This window comes from Gobius niger (genome assembly GCF_951799975.1).
Source record: "Gobius niger genome assembly, chromosome: 5".
Taxonomy (NCBI): Eukaryota; Metazoa; Chordata; class Actinopteri; order Gobiiformes; family Gobiidae; genus Gobius; species Gobius niger.
The window spans coordinates 417,457-430,578 of record NC_136856.1 but is presented as its reverse complement, the minus strand read 5'-3'; the positions used below and the strand labels follow the sequence as shown (position 1 = coordinate 430,578).

The window sequence follows — 13,122 nt, the reverse complement described above, 5'->3', positions numbered from 1 at the left end:
CAAACAGCAGGTCAGCTGACCGAGTCACATGACCAAACAGCAGGTCGGCTGACCCAGTCACATGACCAAACAGCAGGTCGGCTGACCGAGTCACATGACCAAACACCAGGTCAGCTGACCGAGTCACATGACCAAACAGCAGGTCAGCTGACCGAGTCACATGACCAAACAGCAGGTCGGCTGACCGAGTCACATGACCAAACAGCAGGTCAGCTGACCGAGTCACATGACCAAACAGCAGGTCGGCTGACCCAGTCACATGACCAAACAGCAGGTCGGCTGACCGAGTCACATGACCAAACCCCAGCGTGAGAAACGGCTCCACCCACTACAGCTGTGCAGACTGATGTGCGGAGAGTGGGGTCCTGCGCTCATGGAGTGTTCCACAGGGTTTTCACTACAAAGATTCACTTCCTGTGTTTGATTCTGATTTAGGTTTGTTAGAATTTCATTTTACAAACTTTACAACAAAACATGTTTATGTTTTTTTCTTTTTTAAAACGACTGAACTCAAACAGTTGTGACAAAGCGACACCTGGAAAACTCCACAGTACGGCTTTAATTATTATTATTATTATGATTATTATGATTATTATGATTATTATTATTATTATTATTATTATTATTATTATTATTATTATTATTAATATCAGATAGATTATTATTATTATATTATTATTATTATTCCTGTGTTTTTAATGCTGAGAAACACACACGCCTTTATTCGCTGTGTTGTTTTCTGTCGGCGCAGCTGCTTCCCCTTTAAGAGCGCACAGCCTCTCCCCCCCCCCTCCCTCTCTCCTCCCCCCTCCTCCATCCACCGACCCCCGGCTCTCTCCACAGCCGCCTCTCGCTTCACCTCCTCCCGCCGCCATGACCAACGACTCCCCGGAGGAGGAGCGGGGCCTCCGCAGCTCCGAGGACAACGTGACCATCCTGACCTCCTCCATGGACTCGTACCGGCGGCCCAGCGCCTCCAGCCGGGGCCGGGGGGCCGGGGCGGGGGCCGGGGCGGGGGCCTCCTCGTCCCTCGCCTCCTCCCTGGAGCTCAGCATCCAGACGCGCATCTTCAAGATCATCGTGATCGGAGACTCCAACGTGGGGAAGACCTGCCTGACCTTCCGCTTCACCGGAGGGAGCTTCCCCGACCAGACCGAGGCCACCATCGGCGTGGACTTCAGGGAGAAGGCGGTGGAGATCGAGGGGGAGACGATCAAGGTGGGACCGCTGTGTGTGCAAGTGCAGGGCCCTAACCGCTAAGCCACGGGATCGATGTGCCTCTGGTTCAGCTCAGTGCCAGTCACAGCCCGGGGGCGGAGAGAGAGGGGGGGGGACATGTTTAACCTCTTACCCCCCGCCTCTAAAAGCTCCTCGAGCAGCAGAGAAACGCCTCATTTGAAAGCTAAGACCTACAGCAGTGATTGTTTTTGTCACATTGTCGCCACATTTTTGTCAAATTTCTGCCATGTTTTGGTTGATATTTTTTTTCAGTTTTTTGGTCATGTTTTTTTAATAATAATAATAATAATAATAATAATTAAAGCCGCAAGCGGCATTTAGAGGCCCTCGCGAGCGGCGTTGGCCGGTTGGCGCACGCCGTCGCACGCCACCGCAATAACCGGGGGGCGCTGCCGCGCCCTACGTGGTTATGCCGTCCCTGCCACCCTCGGTCGAGTTTATAAAAGAGCAAAGGCAAGAAATGCGCCTTCGGCGCCAGACCACGCGATATTTCCCAAAATGGCCAACTTTGTGGGGGTTGCCTAGCAACCACGTAATGTACTTTTTTGTTCGGACGGTCATGACGAAGGTGTGTACCAATTTTGGTTTGGCTACGCCAAACTTGACATCGGGTCGTTGCCATGGCAACACGGTGGGAAAATGGGCGTGGCCATAATTTACTTTTTGATCGGGGTCACGTGACGGATGTGTGTGCCAAATTTTTTTTGTCTACGACAAAGTTTACTTTTTTTCCCCATTCATTTTTATTCGGTGCTCTGCAGGGGGCGCTATTGCGCCCATTTTCAAAATTCCCATATCAAAACATCCGGGGCCGACGACTCGACCAACGATTCAAGTTACAGTAAAATCGGCCAAAGTATGTGCGAGTTATGACTCTTCGAAGGCGACGGCGAACGCCGAAAACGAACGCCAAATTCATGGCGTTGCCATGACAAAACCGGAAATCCTATTAGAAAGTTTTTAATAACTTTTAATGCCCCACATGTGTAGATGATCTGGAGCGACCGGGGAGTCGCTGCGTTCAACGCCCTAGGACGAGTTCGTTCAAATGCGAGGGCACGAAAAGGCGCCTTTGGCGCCAGGTCGCTCTTCTGGCCAAGATGGCCGCCATACAGATGGTTGCCTAGCAACCGCGTAATATGTTTTTTTGTTTGGTTCCATGTGACCAATCACTGTGCCAAATTTTTTTCGTCTACGACGAACTAAAATTTTCGGCGTTTTCGGGATTTTGGGGGGTCTGGCCATAGGCCGCAATGTTAACGTCGTTTTTCCAGGGGGCGCTGACGCGCCATTTTTTTGAATTTTTGAAATTTGGAGATGTGAAAGGTTTTTTTTTCACCTAATTGAATTTTGGGCAAAAATTCAGGACTTTTCGTCGGTGGGAAGTGGCCGAAACGGCCTCCGGGGGGGGAGAAGAAAAATAATAATAAGAATTAAAGCCGCAAGCGGCATTTAGAGGCCCTCGCGAGCAGCGTTGGCCGGTTGGCGCACGCCGTCGCACGCCACCGCAATAACCGGGGGGCGCTGCCGCGCCGTACGTGGTTAAAATGACGCTACCACCCTCCGTTGAGTTTATAAAAGAGCAAAGGTAAGAAATGCGCCTTTGGCGCAAGATCACGCGATGTTTCCCAAAATGGCCGACTTTGTGTGGGTTGCCTAGCAACCACGTAATGTACTTTTTTGTTCGGAACGTCACGACGAAGGTGTGTACCAATTTTGGTTTGGCTACGCCAAACTTTATTTCGGGTCATTGCCATGGCAACACGGTGGGAAAATGGGCGTGGCCATAATTTACTTTTTGATCGGGGTCACGTGACGGATGTCTGTGCCAAATTTTGTTTGTCTACGACAAAGTTTACTTTTTTTCTCCATTCATTTTTATTCGGCGCTCTGCAGGGGGCGCTATCGCGCCCATTTTCAAATTTCCTATATCAAAACATCCGGGGCCGACGACTCGACCAACGATTCAAGTTACGCTAAAATCGGCCGAAGTATGTGCGAGTTATGACTCTTCGAAGGTGACGGCGAACGCCGAAAATGAACGCCAAATTCTTGGCGTTGCCATGACAAAACCGGAAATCCTATTAGAAAGTTTTTAATAACTTTTAATGCCCCACATGTGTAGATGATCTGGAGCGACCGGGGGGTCGCTGCGTTCAACGCCCTAGGACGAGTTCGTTCAAATGCGAGGGCACGAAAAGGCGCCTTCGGCGCCAGGTCGCTCTTCTGGCCAATATGGCCGCCATACAGATGGTTGCCTAGCAACCGCGTAATATCTTTTTTTTTTAGGCTTCACGTGACCAATCACTGTGCCGAATTTTTTTCGTCTACGACGAACTAAAATTTTCGGGGTTTTCGGGATTTTGGGGGGTCTGGCCATAGGCCGCAATGTTAACGTCGTTTTTCCAGGGGGCGCTGACGCGCCATTTTTTTGAATTTTTGAAATTTGGAGATGTGAAAGTTTTTTTTTTCACCTAATTGAATTTTGGGCAAAAATTCAGGACTTTTCGTCGGTGGGAAAGTGGATTTTGGGGGGGAGAGGAAAAATAATAAGAAGAATAATAAGAAAAACTCTTACAATAACAATATAGCGCCGCCTGCGGCGGCCCATATTTATATCGTCGGAAAGGTCTCACGTCCAGTAACCCACCCGTGAGGTTCATTGTCAAATATTCATTGAAATATCAGATCACGCGATATTTCCCAAAATGGCCGACTTTGTGTGGGTTGCCTAGCAACCACATAATGTACTTTTTTGTTCGGACAGTCATGACGAAGGTGTGTACCAATTTTGGCTTGGCTACGCCAAACTTTATTTCGGGTCGTTGCCATGGCAACACGGTGGGAAAATGGGCGTGGCCATAATTTACTTTTTGATCGAGGTCACGTGACGGATGTCTGTGCCAAATTTCGTTTGTCTACGACAAAGTTTACTTTTTTTCCCCATTCATTTTTATTCGGTGCTCTGCAGGGGGCGCTATTGCGCCCATTTTCAAAATTCCGATATCAAAACATCCGGGGCCGAGGACTCGACCAACGATTCAAGTTACAGTAAAATCGGCCAAAGCATGTGCGAGTTATGACTCTTCGAAAGCGACGGCGAACGCCGAAACGAACGCCAAATTCATGGCGTTGCCATGACAAAACCGGAAATCCTATTAGAAAGTTTTTAATAACTTTTAATGCCCCACATGTGTAGATGATCTGGAGCGACCGGGGAGTCGCTGCGTTCAACGCCCTAGGACGAGTTCGTTCAAATGCGAGGGCACGAAAAGGCGCCTTTGGCGCCAGGTCGCTCTTCTGGCCAATATGGCCGCCATACAGATGGTTGCCTAGCAACCGCGTAATATCTTTTTTTTTTTGGCTTCATGTGACCAATCACTGTGCCGAATTATTTTCGTCTACGACGAACTAAAATTTTCGTGTTTTTCGGGATTTTGGGGGGTCTGGCCATAGGCCGCAATGTTAACGTCGTTTTTCCAGGGGGCGCTGACGCGCCATTTTATGGAATTTTTGAAATTTGGAGATGTGAAAGTTTTTTTTTTCACCTAATTGAATTTTGGGCAAAAACGCCGATCTTAAATTTTCGAGTCTCTCCATAGGCGCAATGTAATCCTGATTTTCCAGGGGGCGCTAACGCGCCATTTTTCGATATTTTTTAATGGGATTTATTGACACTGTGTATCGCCGGGATTTTTAATTTTGGGCAAAAAATGGTGAGTTTTCGTCGACGACTCGTCGAGTTATTCCAAAAAAACACGGATAGATGAAAAATAATAATAATAATAAGAAAAACTCTTACAATAACAATATAGCGCCGCCTCCGGCGGCCCATATTTATATCGTCGGAAAGGTCTCACGTCCAGTAACCCACCCGTCAAGTTCATTGTCAAATACGAGCGCAATTTTACCACTTCTTTGTCAATATTTCTTAATGCATTTTTTTTTCAGATTTTTTTGCGAGCAACAACAAATATGCCGCTTTCGCGGCAAACACCTATATCATTGGATAGGCCTCGATGCCCTGAGTCACTCTAGTAGTGTTTTGGGCATTGGGGAGTGGCCATGGTCGATGACGAGCGCGTTGCGCTCGTCATCGACTACTTTCTTGTCAATGGTGCGCCTTCACTGGATTTTTCACCTTTTTTCACACGAGCAGTTACAAATGTGCCGCTTTCGCGGCACACGCCTATTTCACCGGACAGGGCGTGGTGCCGGGAGTCCCCCCATTACTGTCTAATGCATGGGGAGCGCTCCGCGCTCTGTTTCTTGAGCGCTGCGCGCTCTTTTCGGGACGTGCGCTACGCGCACGTCTTTCTTCAGTGCGCTCCGCGCACTGCCGTACAATTACAATAGGCCCGAGCCCTGCCAGGCCGCTCGGGCCTAATAATAATAATTCTTATAATAATAATGCATCGGTTTTATATAGCGCTTTTCCGGACGCTCAAAGACGCTTTACATTTGCATTATTCGTTCACTCCATACTCGGTGGTGGTAAGTTACTGTTGTAGCCACAGCTGCCCTGGGGTAGACTGACGGAAGCGAGGCAACCAGTCTGCGCCATCGGCCCCTCCCACCCCCACCACTCACTCACTCACTCACTCACTCACTCACTCACTCACTCACTCACTCACTCACTCACTCACTCACTCACTCACTCACTCACTCACTCACTCACTCACTCACTCACTCACTCACTCACTCACTCACTCACTCACTCACTCACTCACTCACTCACTCACTCACTCACTCACTCACTCACTCACTCACTCACTCACTCATTGGCCAGGCTTCCTGCTGACATCCGGGCGGAGCAAAGGGGGCGTGGCCAGCATGAAGCTTTCATTGCTTTCCTTCCTTGTTTCGCTGCTGTTTTGATGCTTTTCTTTTGAGCTTTAGATTTGGGTAAATCCCAGTTGAGGCGGAGGGTAAGAGGTTAAAGGGACAGTGAGAGGCCAGACCTTCTGTCTCCTCCAGATGGACATATGGCCAGTCCGCCCCGGCTACTCTAACACTGAAGTACTTCTACTTCTTATAGAAGAGAGTCAATCAATACAGGCCTATTTGTTACATTTACTCAAGTACTTTTTGAGTTTTCAGTACTTTTTACTTCTACTTGAGTATTACTATACTGCAGTATCCTGTGAGACAGTTCACTTAGAAATGATGTAAATAATATGGTTTTGTTTCTCATTCATGTCACGACTGAACAGTTACTTTTGTATCACAGAACTCGAGTACTTTTACTCTTACTGGAGTCACATTTTCACACGACTTTTTACTTTAGCAAAAGTATTTCAGCCGCTTGATGTTTGTGAAGCTCATTTCACTGTGAGTCAAACACAGTGAATCTAGAAAAGGTCAGATACTTATTCAGGAAATGTTTATAAAATACAGCCGTGTTGTTGGACCTTCTGGAATATTATAATACTCGCCTTAAAGTCAATGTAGTTACTTTGTCCAGTCAGAGTATTCTGAATACTTCAAATACTTGCACATTGCTTTGTGTTGTATTCATTGTATGATATTATTAATAATGTAGTTTTATTCACTGTGTGTCAGAAAAACACAGACTCTTTTGCTTATTAATGATAATTTATTAATAGTTTATTAATGAAACTGAAACTGTGATGTAATCCTTTGATCTAAGTAACTTTCATCACAAGGTATTTAGATTACAGAGTAACTGTACCTGAAGTAATTATCCTGTTTCAATAAGGGATAATGTATCCCTGACTTATCCCGCTGGTTATTCGAGCATTTGCAGCTGAACTCACACAACAGAAACTTGCACGTTGCTCATCCCTCACATACTTCAGCTCGCCTGAAAGCTTCCCTGAGGCAAGATGGCCGCCGGTGATGCTGGAAGTGACTCCGCCCTCAGACATTATTATTATAGATATCTGTGGAACTATTTCAGGAGCAGCGTTCCCTTTCTGATCTGTAAATACATGTTTGCAGGAACACAGTCTAAAGCCGTGTTTCTGTCTTTGATAAAAACTGGATTCATATTTAATGTTCAAACTGAAGCTGAGCTGAAAGTCAGAGGGACAAACATGTTCCTGACGACCTGTGAAGCTGCTGTAGTTTAGTGAGACTCAGATGGAACTGTGTTTGTCACATAAAGATTAAATATAATCATTTATCATCGTCCACAGAGAGTTTGAGGAGCTTTTCTTCAGCCGCACTTTCTACTTTTACCCCTAATCCTCACCTCCACTCCATCCGCCTCTGTTTGTGTGGATGTGGCGCCCTCTAGTGGACAGTTTCATTCATATAAACTACAGTGTATATTAATACTGTGGTGCCTCAGCTGCCTCTCAGCCTCACAGTTCATCGGCCCGTCCCTCGTGAAGACATGTCCTTGTCTTCTGGACGGAGCTCACACTCGTCTCTGTCCTGCATGAGTTTCACCCTCCCCCCTCAGACTCCCCCCTCTGACCCCCCCTCTGACTCCTCCCTCTGACTCCCCCTCTGACTCCCCCTCTGACTCCCCCTCTGTGTGCAGGTGCAGGTGTGGGACACGGCGGGGCAGGAGCGCTTCAGGAAGTCCATGGTGGAGCATTACTACAGGAACGTCCACGCCGTGGTCTTTGTCTACGACGTCACCAAGATGGCCTCCTTCAGGAACCTGCAGACCTGGATCGAGGCAAGAGGGGGGGAGAGAGGGGGGGTGGAGAGAGACAGAGAGGAGAGAGGGAGGAGAGAGAGGAGAGGGAGAGAGAGAGAGAGAGGAGGAGAGACAGAGAGGGGGGGAGGAGAGACAGAGGGGAGAGAGAGGAGGAGAGAGGGGGGAGAGAGGGGGGAGAGAGGGACGAGTACTATGTACAGGCTGGCAGGGAAGCAGCACGAAGAAGATAAGTCAATGCTAATATCAGGAACAACTCCCACCTCTCCTCCACCCTCTTTATTGAAGGGCAGATTCCTCTTGAGTAAGAGTAGATCCCTCTTTAGTGAAGGGTCGATCCCTCTTGAGTAACAGTAGATCCCTCTCGAGTAAAGGGTGGATCCCTCTTGAGTGAGAGTAGATCCCTCTTTTTTAAAGGCCGTGTCCCTGTGTAAAGGTGTCCCTGTGTAAAGGTGTGCTTGTGTCCCTGTGTAAAGGTGTGCTTGTGTCCCTGTGTAAAGGTGTGCTTGTGTCCCTGTGTAAAGGTGTGCTTGTGTCCCTGTGTAAAGGTGTCCCTGTGTAAAGGTGTGCTTGTGTCCCTGTGTAAAGGTGTGCTTGTGTCCCTGTGTCCCTGTGTAAAGGTGTCCCTGTGTAAAGGTGTCCCTGTGTAAAGGTGTGCTTGTGTCCCTGTGTCCCTGTGTAAAGGTGTCCCTGTGTAAAGGTGTCCCTGTGTAAAGGTGTGCTTGTGTCCCTGTGTAAAGGTGTCCCTGTGTAAAGGTGTCCCTGTGTAAAGGTGTGCTTGTGTCCCTGTGTAAAGGTGTCCCTGTGTAAAGGTGTGCTTGTGTCCCTGTGTAAAGGTGTCCCTGTGTAAAGGTGTGCTTGTGTCCCTGTGTAAAGGTGTGCTTGTGTCCCTGTGTCCCTGTGTAAAGGTGTCCCTGTGTAAAGGTGTCCCTGTGTAAAGGTGTGCTTGTGTCCCTGTGTCCCTGTGTAAAGGTGTCCCTGTGTAAAGGTGTCCCTGTGTAAAGGTGTGCTTGTGTCCCTGTGTAAAGGTGTCCCTGTGTAAAGGTGTCCCTGTGTAAAGGTGTCCCTGTGTAAAGGTGTCCCTGTGTAAAGGTGTCCCTGTGTAAAGGTGTCCCTGTGTAAAGGTGTCCCTGTGTAAAGGTGTGCTTGTGTCCCTGTGTAAAGGTGTGCTTGTGTAAAGGTGTCCCTGTGTAAAGGTGTCCCTGTGTAAAGGTGTGCTTGTGTCCCTGTGTAAAGGTGTGCTTGTGTAAAGGTGTGCTTGTGTCCCTGTGTAAAGGTGTCCCTGTGTCCCTGTGTAAAGGTGTCCCTGTGTAAAGGTGTGCTTGTGTAAAGGTGTGCTTGTGTCCCTGTGTAAAGGTGTGCTTGTGTCCCTGTGTAAAGGTGTCCCTGTGTAAAGGTGTGCTTGTGTCCCTGTGTAAAGGTGTGCTTGTGTCCCTGTGTAAAGGTGTCCCTGTGTAAAGGTGTGCTTGTGTCCCTGTGTAAAGGTGTGCCTGTGTCCCTGTGTAAAGGTGTGCTTGTGTCCCTGTGTAAAGGTGTGCCTGTGTCCCTGTGTAAAGGTGTCCCTGTGTAAAGGTGTCCCTGTGTAAAGGTGTCCCTGTGTCCCTGTGTAAAGGTGTGCTTGTGTCCCTGTGTAAAGGTGTCCCTGTGTAAAGGTGTGCTTGTGTCCCTGTGTAAAGGTGTGCCTGTGTCCCTGTGTAAAGGTGTGCCTGTGTCCCTGTGTAAAGGTGTGCTTGTGTCCCTGTGTAAAGGTGTGCCTGTGTCCCTGTGTAAAGGTGTGCTTGTGTCCCTGTGTAAAGGTGTGCCTGTGTCCCTGTGTAAAGGTGTCCCTGTGTAAAGGTGTCCCTGTGTAAAGGTGTGCTTGTGTCCTGTGTAAAGGTGTCCCTGTGTCCCTGTGTAAAGGTGTGCTTGTGTCCCTGTGTAAAGGTGTCCCTGTGTAAAGGTGTGCTTGTGTCCCTGTGTAAAGGTGTGCTTGTGTCCCTGTGTAAAGGTGTGCTTGTGTCCCTGTGTAAAGGTGTGCTTGTGTCCCTGTGTAAAGGTGTCCCTGTGTCCCTGTGTAAAGGTGTGCTTGTGTCCCTGTGTAAAGGTGTCCCTGTGTCCCTGTGTAAAGGTGTGCTTGTGTCCTGTGTAAAGGTGTCCCTGTGTAAAGGTGTGCTTGTGTCCCTGTGTAAAGGTGTGCTTGTGTCCCTGTGTAAAGGTGTGCTTGTGTCCCTGTGTAAAGGTGTGCTTGTGTCCCTGTGTAAAGGTGTGCTTGTGTCCCTGTGTAAAGGTGTGCTTGTGTCCCTGTGTAAAGGTGTGCTTGTGTCCCTGTGTAAAGGTGTCCCTGTGTAAAGGTGTGCTTGTGTCCCTGTGTAAAGGTGTGCTTGTGTCCCTGTGTAAAGGTGTCCCTGTGTAAAGGTGTGCTTGTGTCCCTGTGTAAAGGTGTGCTTGTGTCCTGTGTAAAGGTGTCCCTGTGTAAAGGTGTCCCTGTGTAAAGGTGTGCTTGTGTCCCTGTGTAAAGGTGTGCTTGTGTCCCTGTGTAAAGGTGTGCTTGTGTCCCTGTGTAAAGGTGTGCTTGTGTCCCTGTGTAAAGGTGTCCCTGTGTAAAGGTGTGCTTGTGTCCCTGTGTAAAGGTGTGCTTGTGTCCCTGTGTAAAGGTGTCCCTGTGTAAAGGTGTGCTTGTGTCCCTGTGTAAAGGTGTGCTTGTGTCCCTGTGTAAAGGTGTCCCTGTGTAAAGGTGTGCTTGTGTCCCTGTGTAAAGGTGTGCTTGTGTCCTGTGTAAAGGTGTCCCTGTGTAAAGGTGTGCTTGTGTCCCTGTGTAAAGGTGTGCTTGTGTCCTGTGTAAAGGTGTCCCTGTGTAAAGGTGTGCTTGTGTCCCTGTGTAAAGGTGTGCTTGTGTCCTGTGTAAAGGTGTCCCTGTGTAAAGGTGTCCCTGTGTAAAGGTGTGCTTGTGTCCTGTGTAAAGGTGTCCCTGTGTAAAGGTGTGCTTGTGTCCCTGTGTAAAGGTGTCCCTGTGTAAAGGTGTGCTTGTGTCCCTGTGTAAAGGTGTGCTTGTGTCCTGTGTAAAGGTGTCCCTGTGTAAAGGTGTGCTTGTGTCCCTGTGTAAAGGTGTGCTTGTGTCCTGTGTAAAGGTGTCCCTGTGTAAAGGTGTGCTTGTGTCCCTGTGTAAAGGTGTGCTTGTGTCCCTGTGTAAAGGTGTGCTTGTGTCCCTGTGTAAAGGTGTGCTTGTGTCCCTGTGTAAAGGTGTGCTTGTGTCCCTGTGTAAAGGTGTCCCTGTGTAAAGGTGTGCTTGTGTCCCTGTGTAAAGGTGTGCTTGTGTCCCTGTGTAAAGGTGTGCTTGTGTCCCTGTGTAAAGGTGTGCTTGTGTCCTGTGTAAAGGTGTCCCTGTGTCCCTGTGTAAAGGTGTGCTTGTGTCCCTGTGTAAAGGTGTGCCTGTGTCCCTGTGTAAAGGTGTGCTTGTGTCCTGTGTAAAGGTGTGCTTGTGTCCCTGTGTAAAGGTGTGCTTGTGTCCCTGTGTAAAGGTGTGCTTGTGTCCTGTGTAAAGGTGTCCCTGTGTCCCTGTGTAAAGGTGTCCCTGTGTCCCTGTGTAAAGGTGTGCTTGTGTCCCTGTGTAAAGGTGTGCTTGTGTCCCTGTGTAAAGGTGTGCTTGTGTCCCTGTGTAAAGGTGTGCTTGTGTCCCTGTGTAAAGGTGTGCTTGTGTAAAGGTGTGCTTGTGTCCCTGTGTAAAGGTGTGCTTGTGTCCCTGTGTAAAGGTGTGCTTGTGTCCTGTGTAAAGGTGTGCTTGTGTCCTGTGTAAAGGTGTCCCTGTGTCCCTGTGTAAAGGTGTGCTTGTGTCCCTGTGTAAAGGTGTGCTTGTGTCCCTGTGTAAAGGTGTGCTTGTGTCCCTGTGTAAAGGTGTGCTTGTGTAAAGGTGTGCTTGTGTCCCTGTGTAAAGGTGTGCTTGTGTCCCTGTGTAAAGGTGTGCTTGTGTCCTGTGTAAAGGTGTGCTTGTGTCCTGTGTAAAGGTGTGCTTGTGTCCCTGTGTAAAGGTGTGCTTGTGTCCCTGTGTAAAGGTGTGCTTGTGTCCCTGTGTAAAGGTGTGCTTGTGTCCCTGTGTAAAGGTGTCCCTGTGTAAAGGTGTGCTTGTGTCCCTGTGTAAAGGTGTGCCTGTGTCCCTGTGTAAAGGTGTGCTTGTGTCCTGTGTAAAGGTGTGCTTGTGTCCCTGTGTAAAGGTGTCCCTGTGTAAAGGTGTGCTTGTGTCCCTGTGTAAAGGTGTCCCTGTGTAAAGGTGTGCCTGTGTCCCTGTGTAAAGGTGTGCTTGTGTCCCTGTGTAAAGGTGTGCTTGTGTCCTCAGGAGTGTAACGGCCACAGAGTGTCTGCGTCGGTGCCGCGGGTTCTGGTGGGAAACAAGTGTGACCTGATCGACCAGATACAGGTCCAGACTCCGCCCCTTCCTTTGTCTGTGCTTCTCTTTTCTGTGTGGTCACGGCGCTCCATCTGAGATATAAACAGTATTTCACTCTCACTCTGCAGAAAGACACACACTTAACACTTACACCGCAGTCCCACCACCACTCTACATGTTTCTGATGCTTCTTTGTGTTTTCGTGCAGATGTGAGGCCTGTGAGGTCATTTCAAATCTGTTCTCTGTAAATAACACCAGCCGTCCCTGAACAGAGCCCTCCTCCTCCTCTGTGCTGTGTTTCCCCCGTGACCCGCTCTCCTCTCGCCCCCAGGTTCCCTCCAACACGGCGCTGAAGTTTGCCGACGCCCACAACATGCTGCTGTTCGAGACGTCGGCCAAAGACCCGCGAGAGAGCCGGCACGTGGACTCCATCTTCATGTCTCTGGCCTGTCGCCTCAAGACGCAGAAGTCCCTCCTGTACCGGGAGGAGGGGCGTGTGGAGCTGTGTGAGGCGCCGGCCGGCAAGAGCAGCTGCCCCTGTTAGAGGAGGAGCCAGGCTACACGGAGACACGCTACACGCCACACGGAGACACGCCACACGGACACGGAGGGAGTGTCTTTACGTCAGCGTTTCTGTTTTACATGTTTTCCGGTTCTTGCCTCCGGCGGTTTTGAGAGCACACGTTTCGCGGCGGTCGCTTTTGAGACTGAAGACACAAAATGGCCGACGGCGAAGGCGTGCGGCGTTCAGTGAGATCGAGACGGACTCTGGAAGTTTTGAGTTTTTTAAATAGAACTAGTGAAGACTGGGCATTTTGGACGATGTTTTATTTATCACAGGAGGATGTTGCCTGTTGGTTTGTCACGTGTTTGTTTTTACATGTGATTACATTT

General features: G+C 49.0%; 1 protein-coding gene across 1 annotated transcript; it reads left to right on the top strand.

Annotated features, from left to right (window-relative positions):
- Nucleotides 1-729: 729 nt before the first annotated feature.
- Nucleotides 730-12,772, top strand: rab33a (RAB33A, member RAS oncogene family; the record flags this gene model as incomplete). The annotated part of the gene is made up of 4 exons (XM_079556279.1): nucleotides 730-1,218; nucleotides 7,748-7,888; nucleotides 12,177-12,257; nucleotides 12,560-12,772. Exons 1-4 carry the CDS (start codon nucleotides 874-876, stop codon nucleotides 12,770-12,772), a joined length of 780 nt encoding a protein of 259 aa, XP_079412405.1. The 5' UTR covers nucleotides 730-873.
- Between the last annotated feature and the right edge of the window lie 350 nt (nucleotides 12,773-13,122).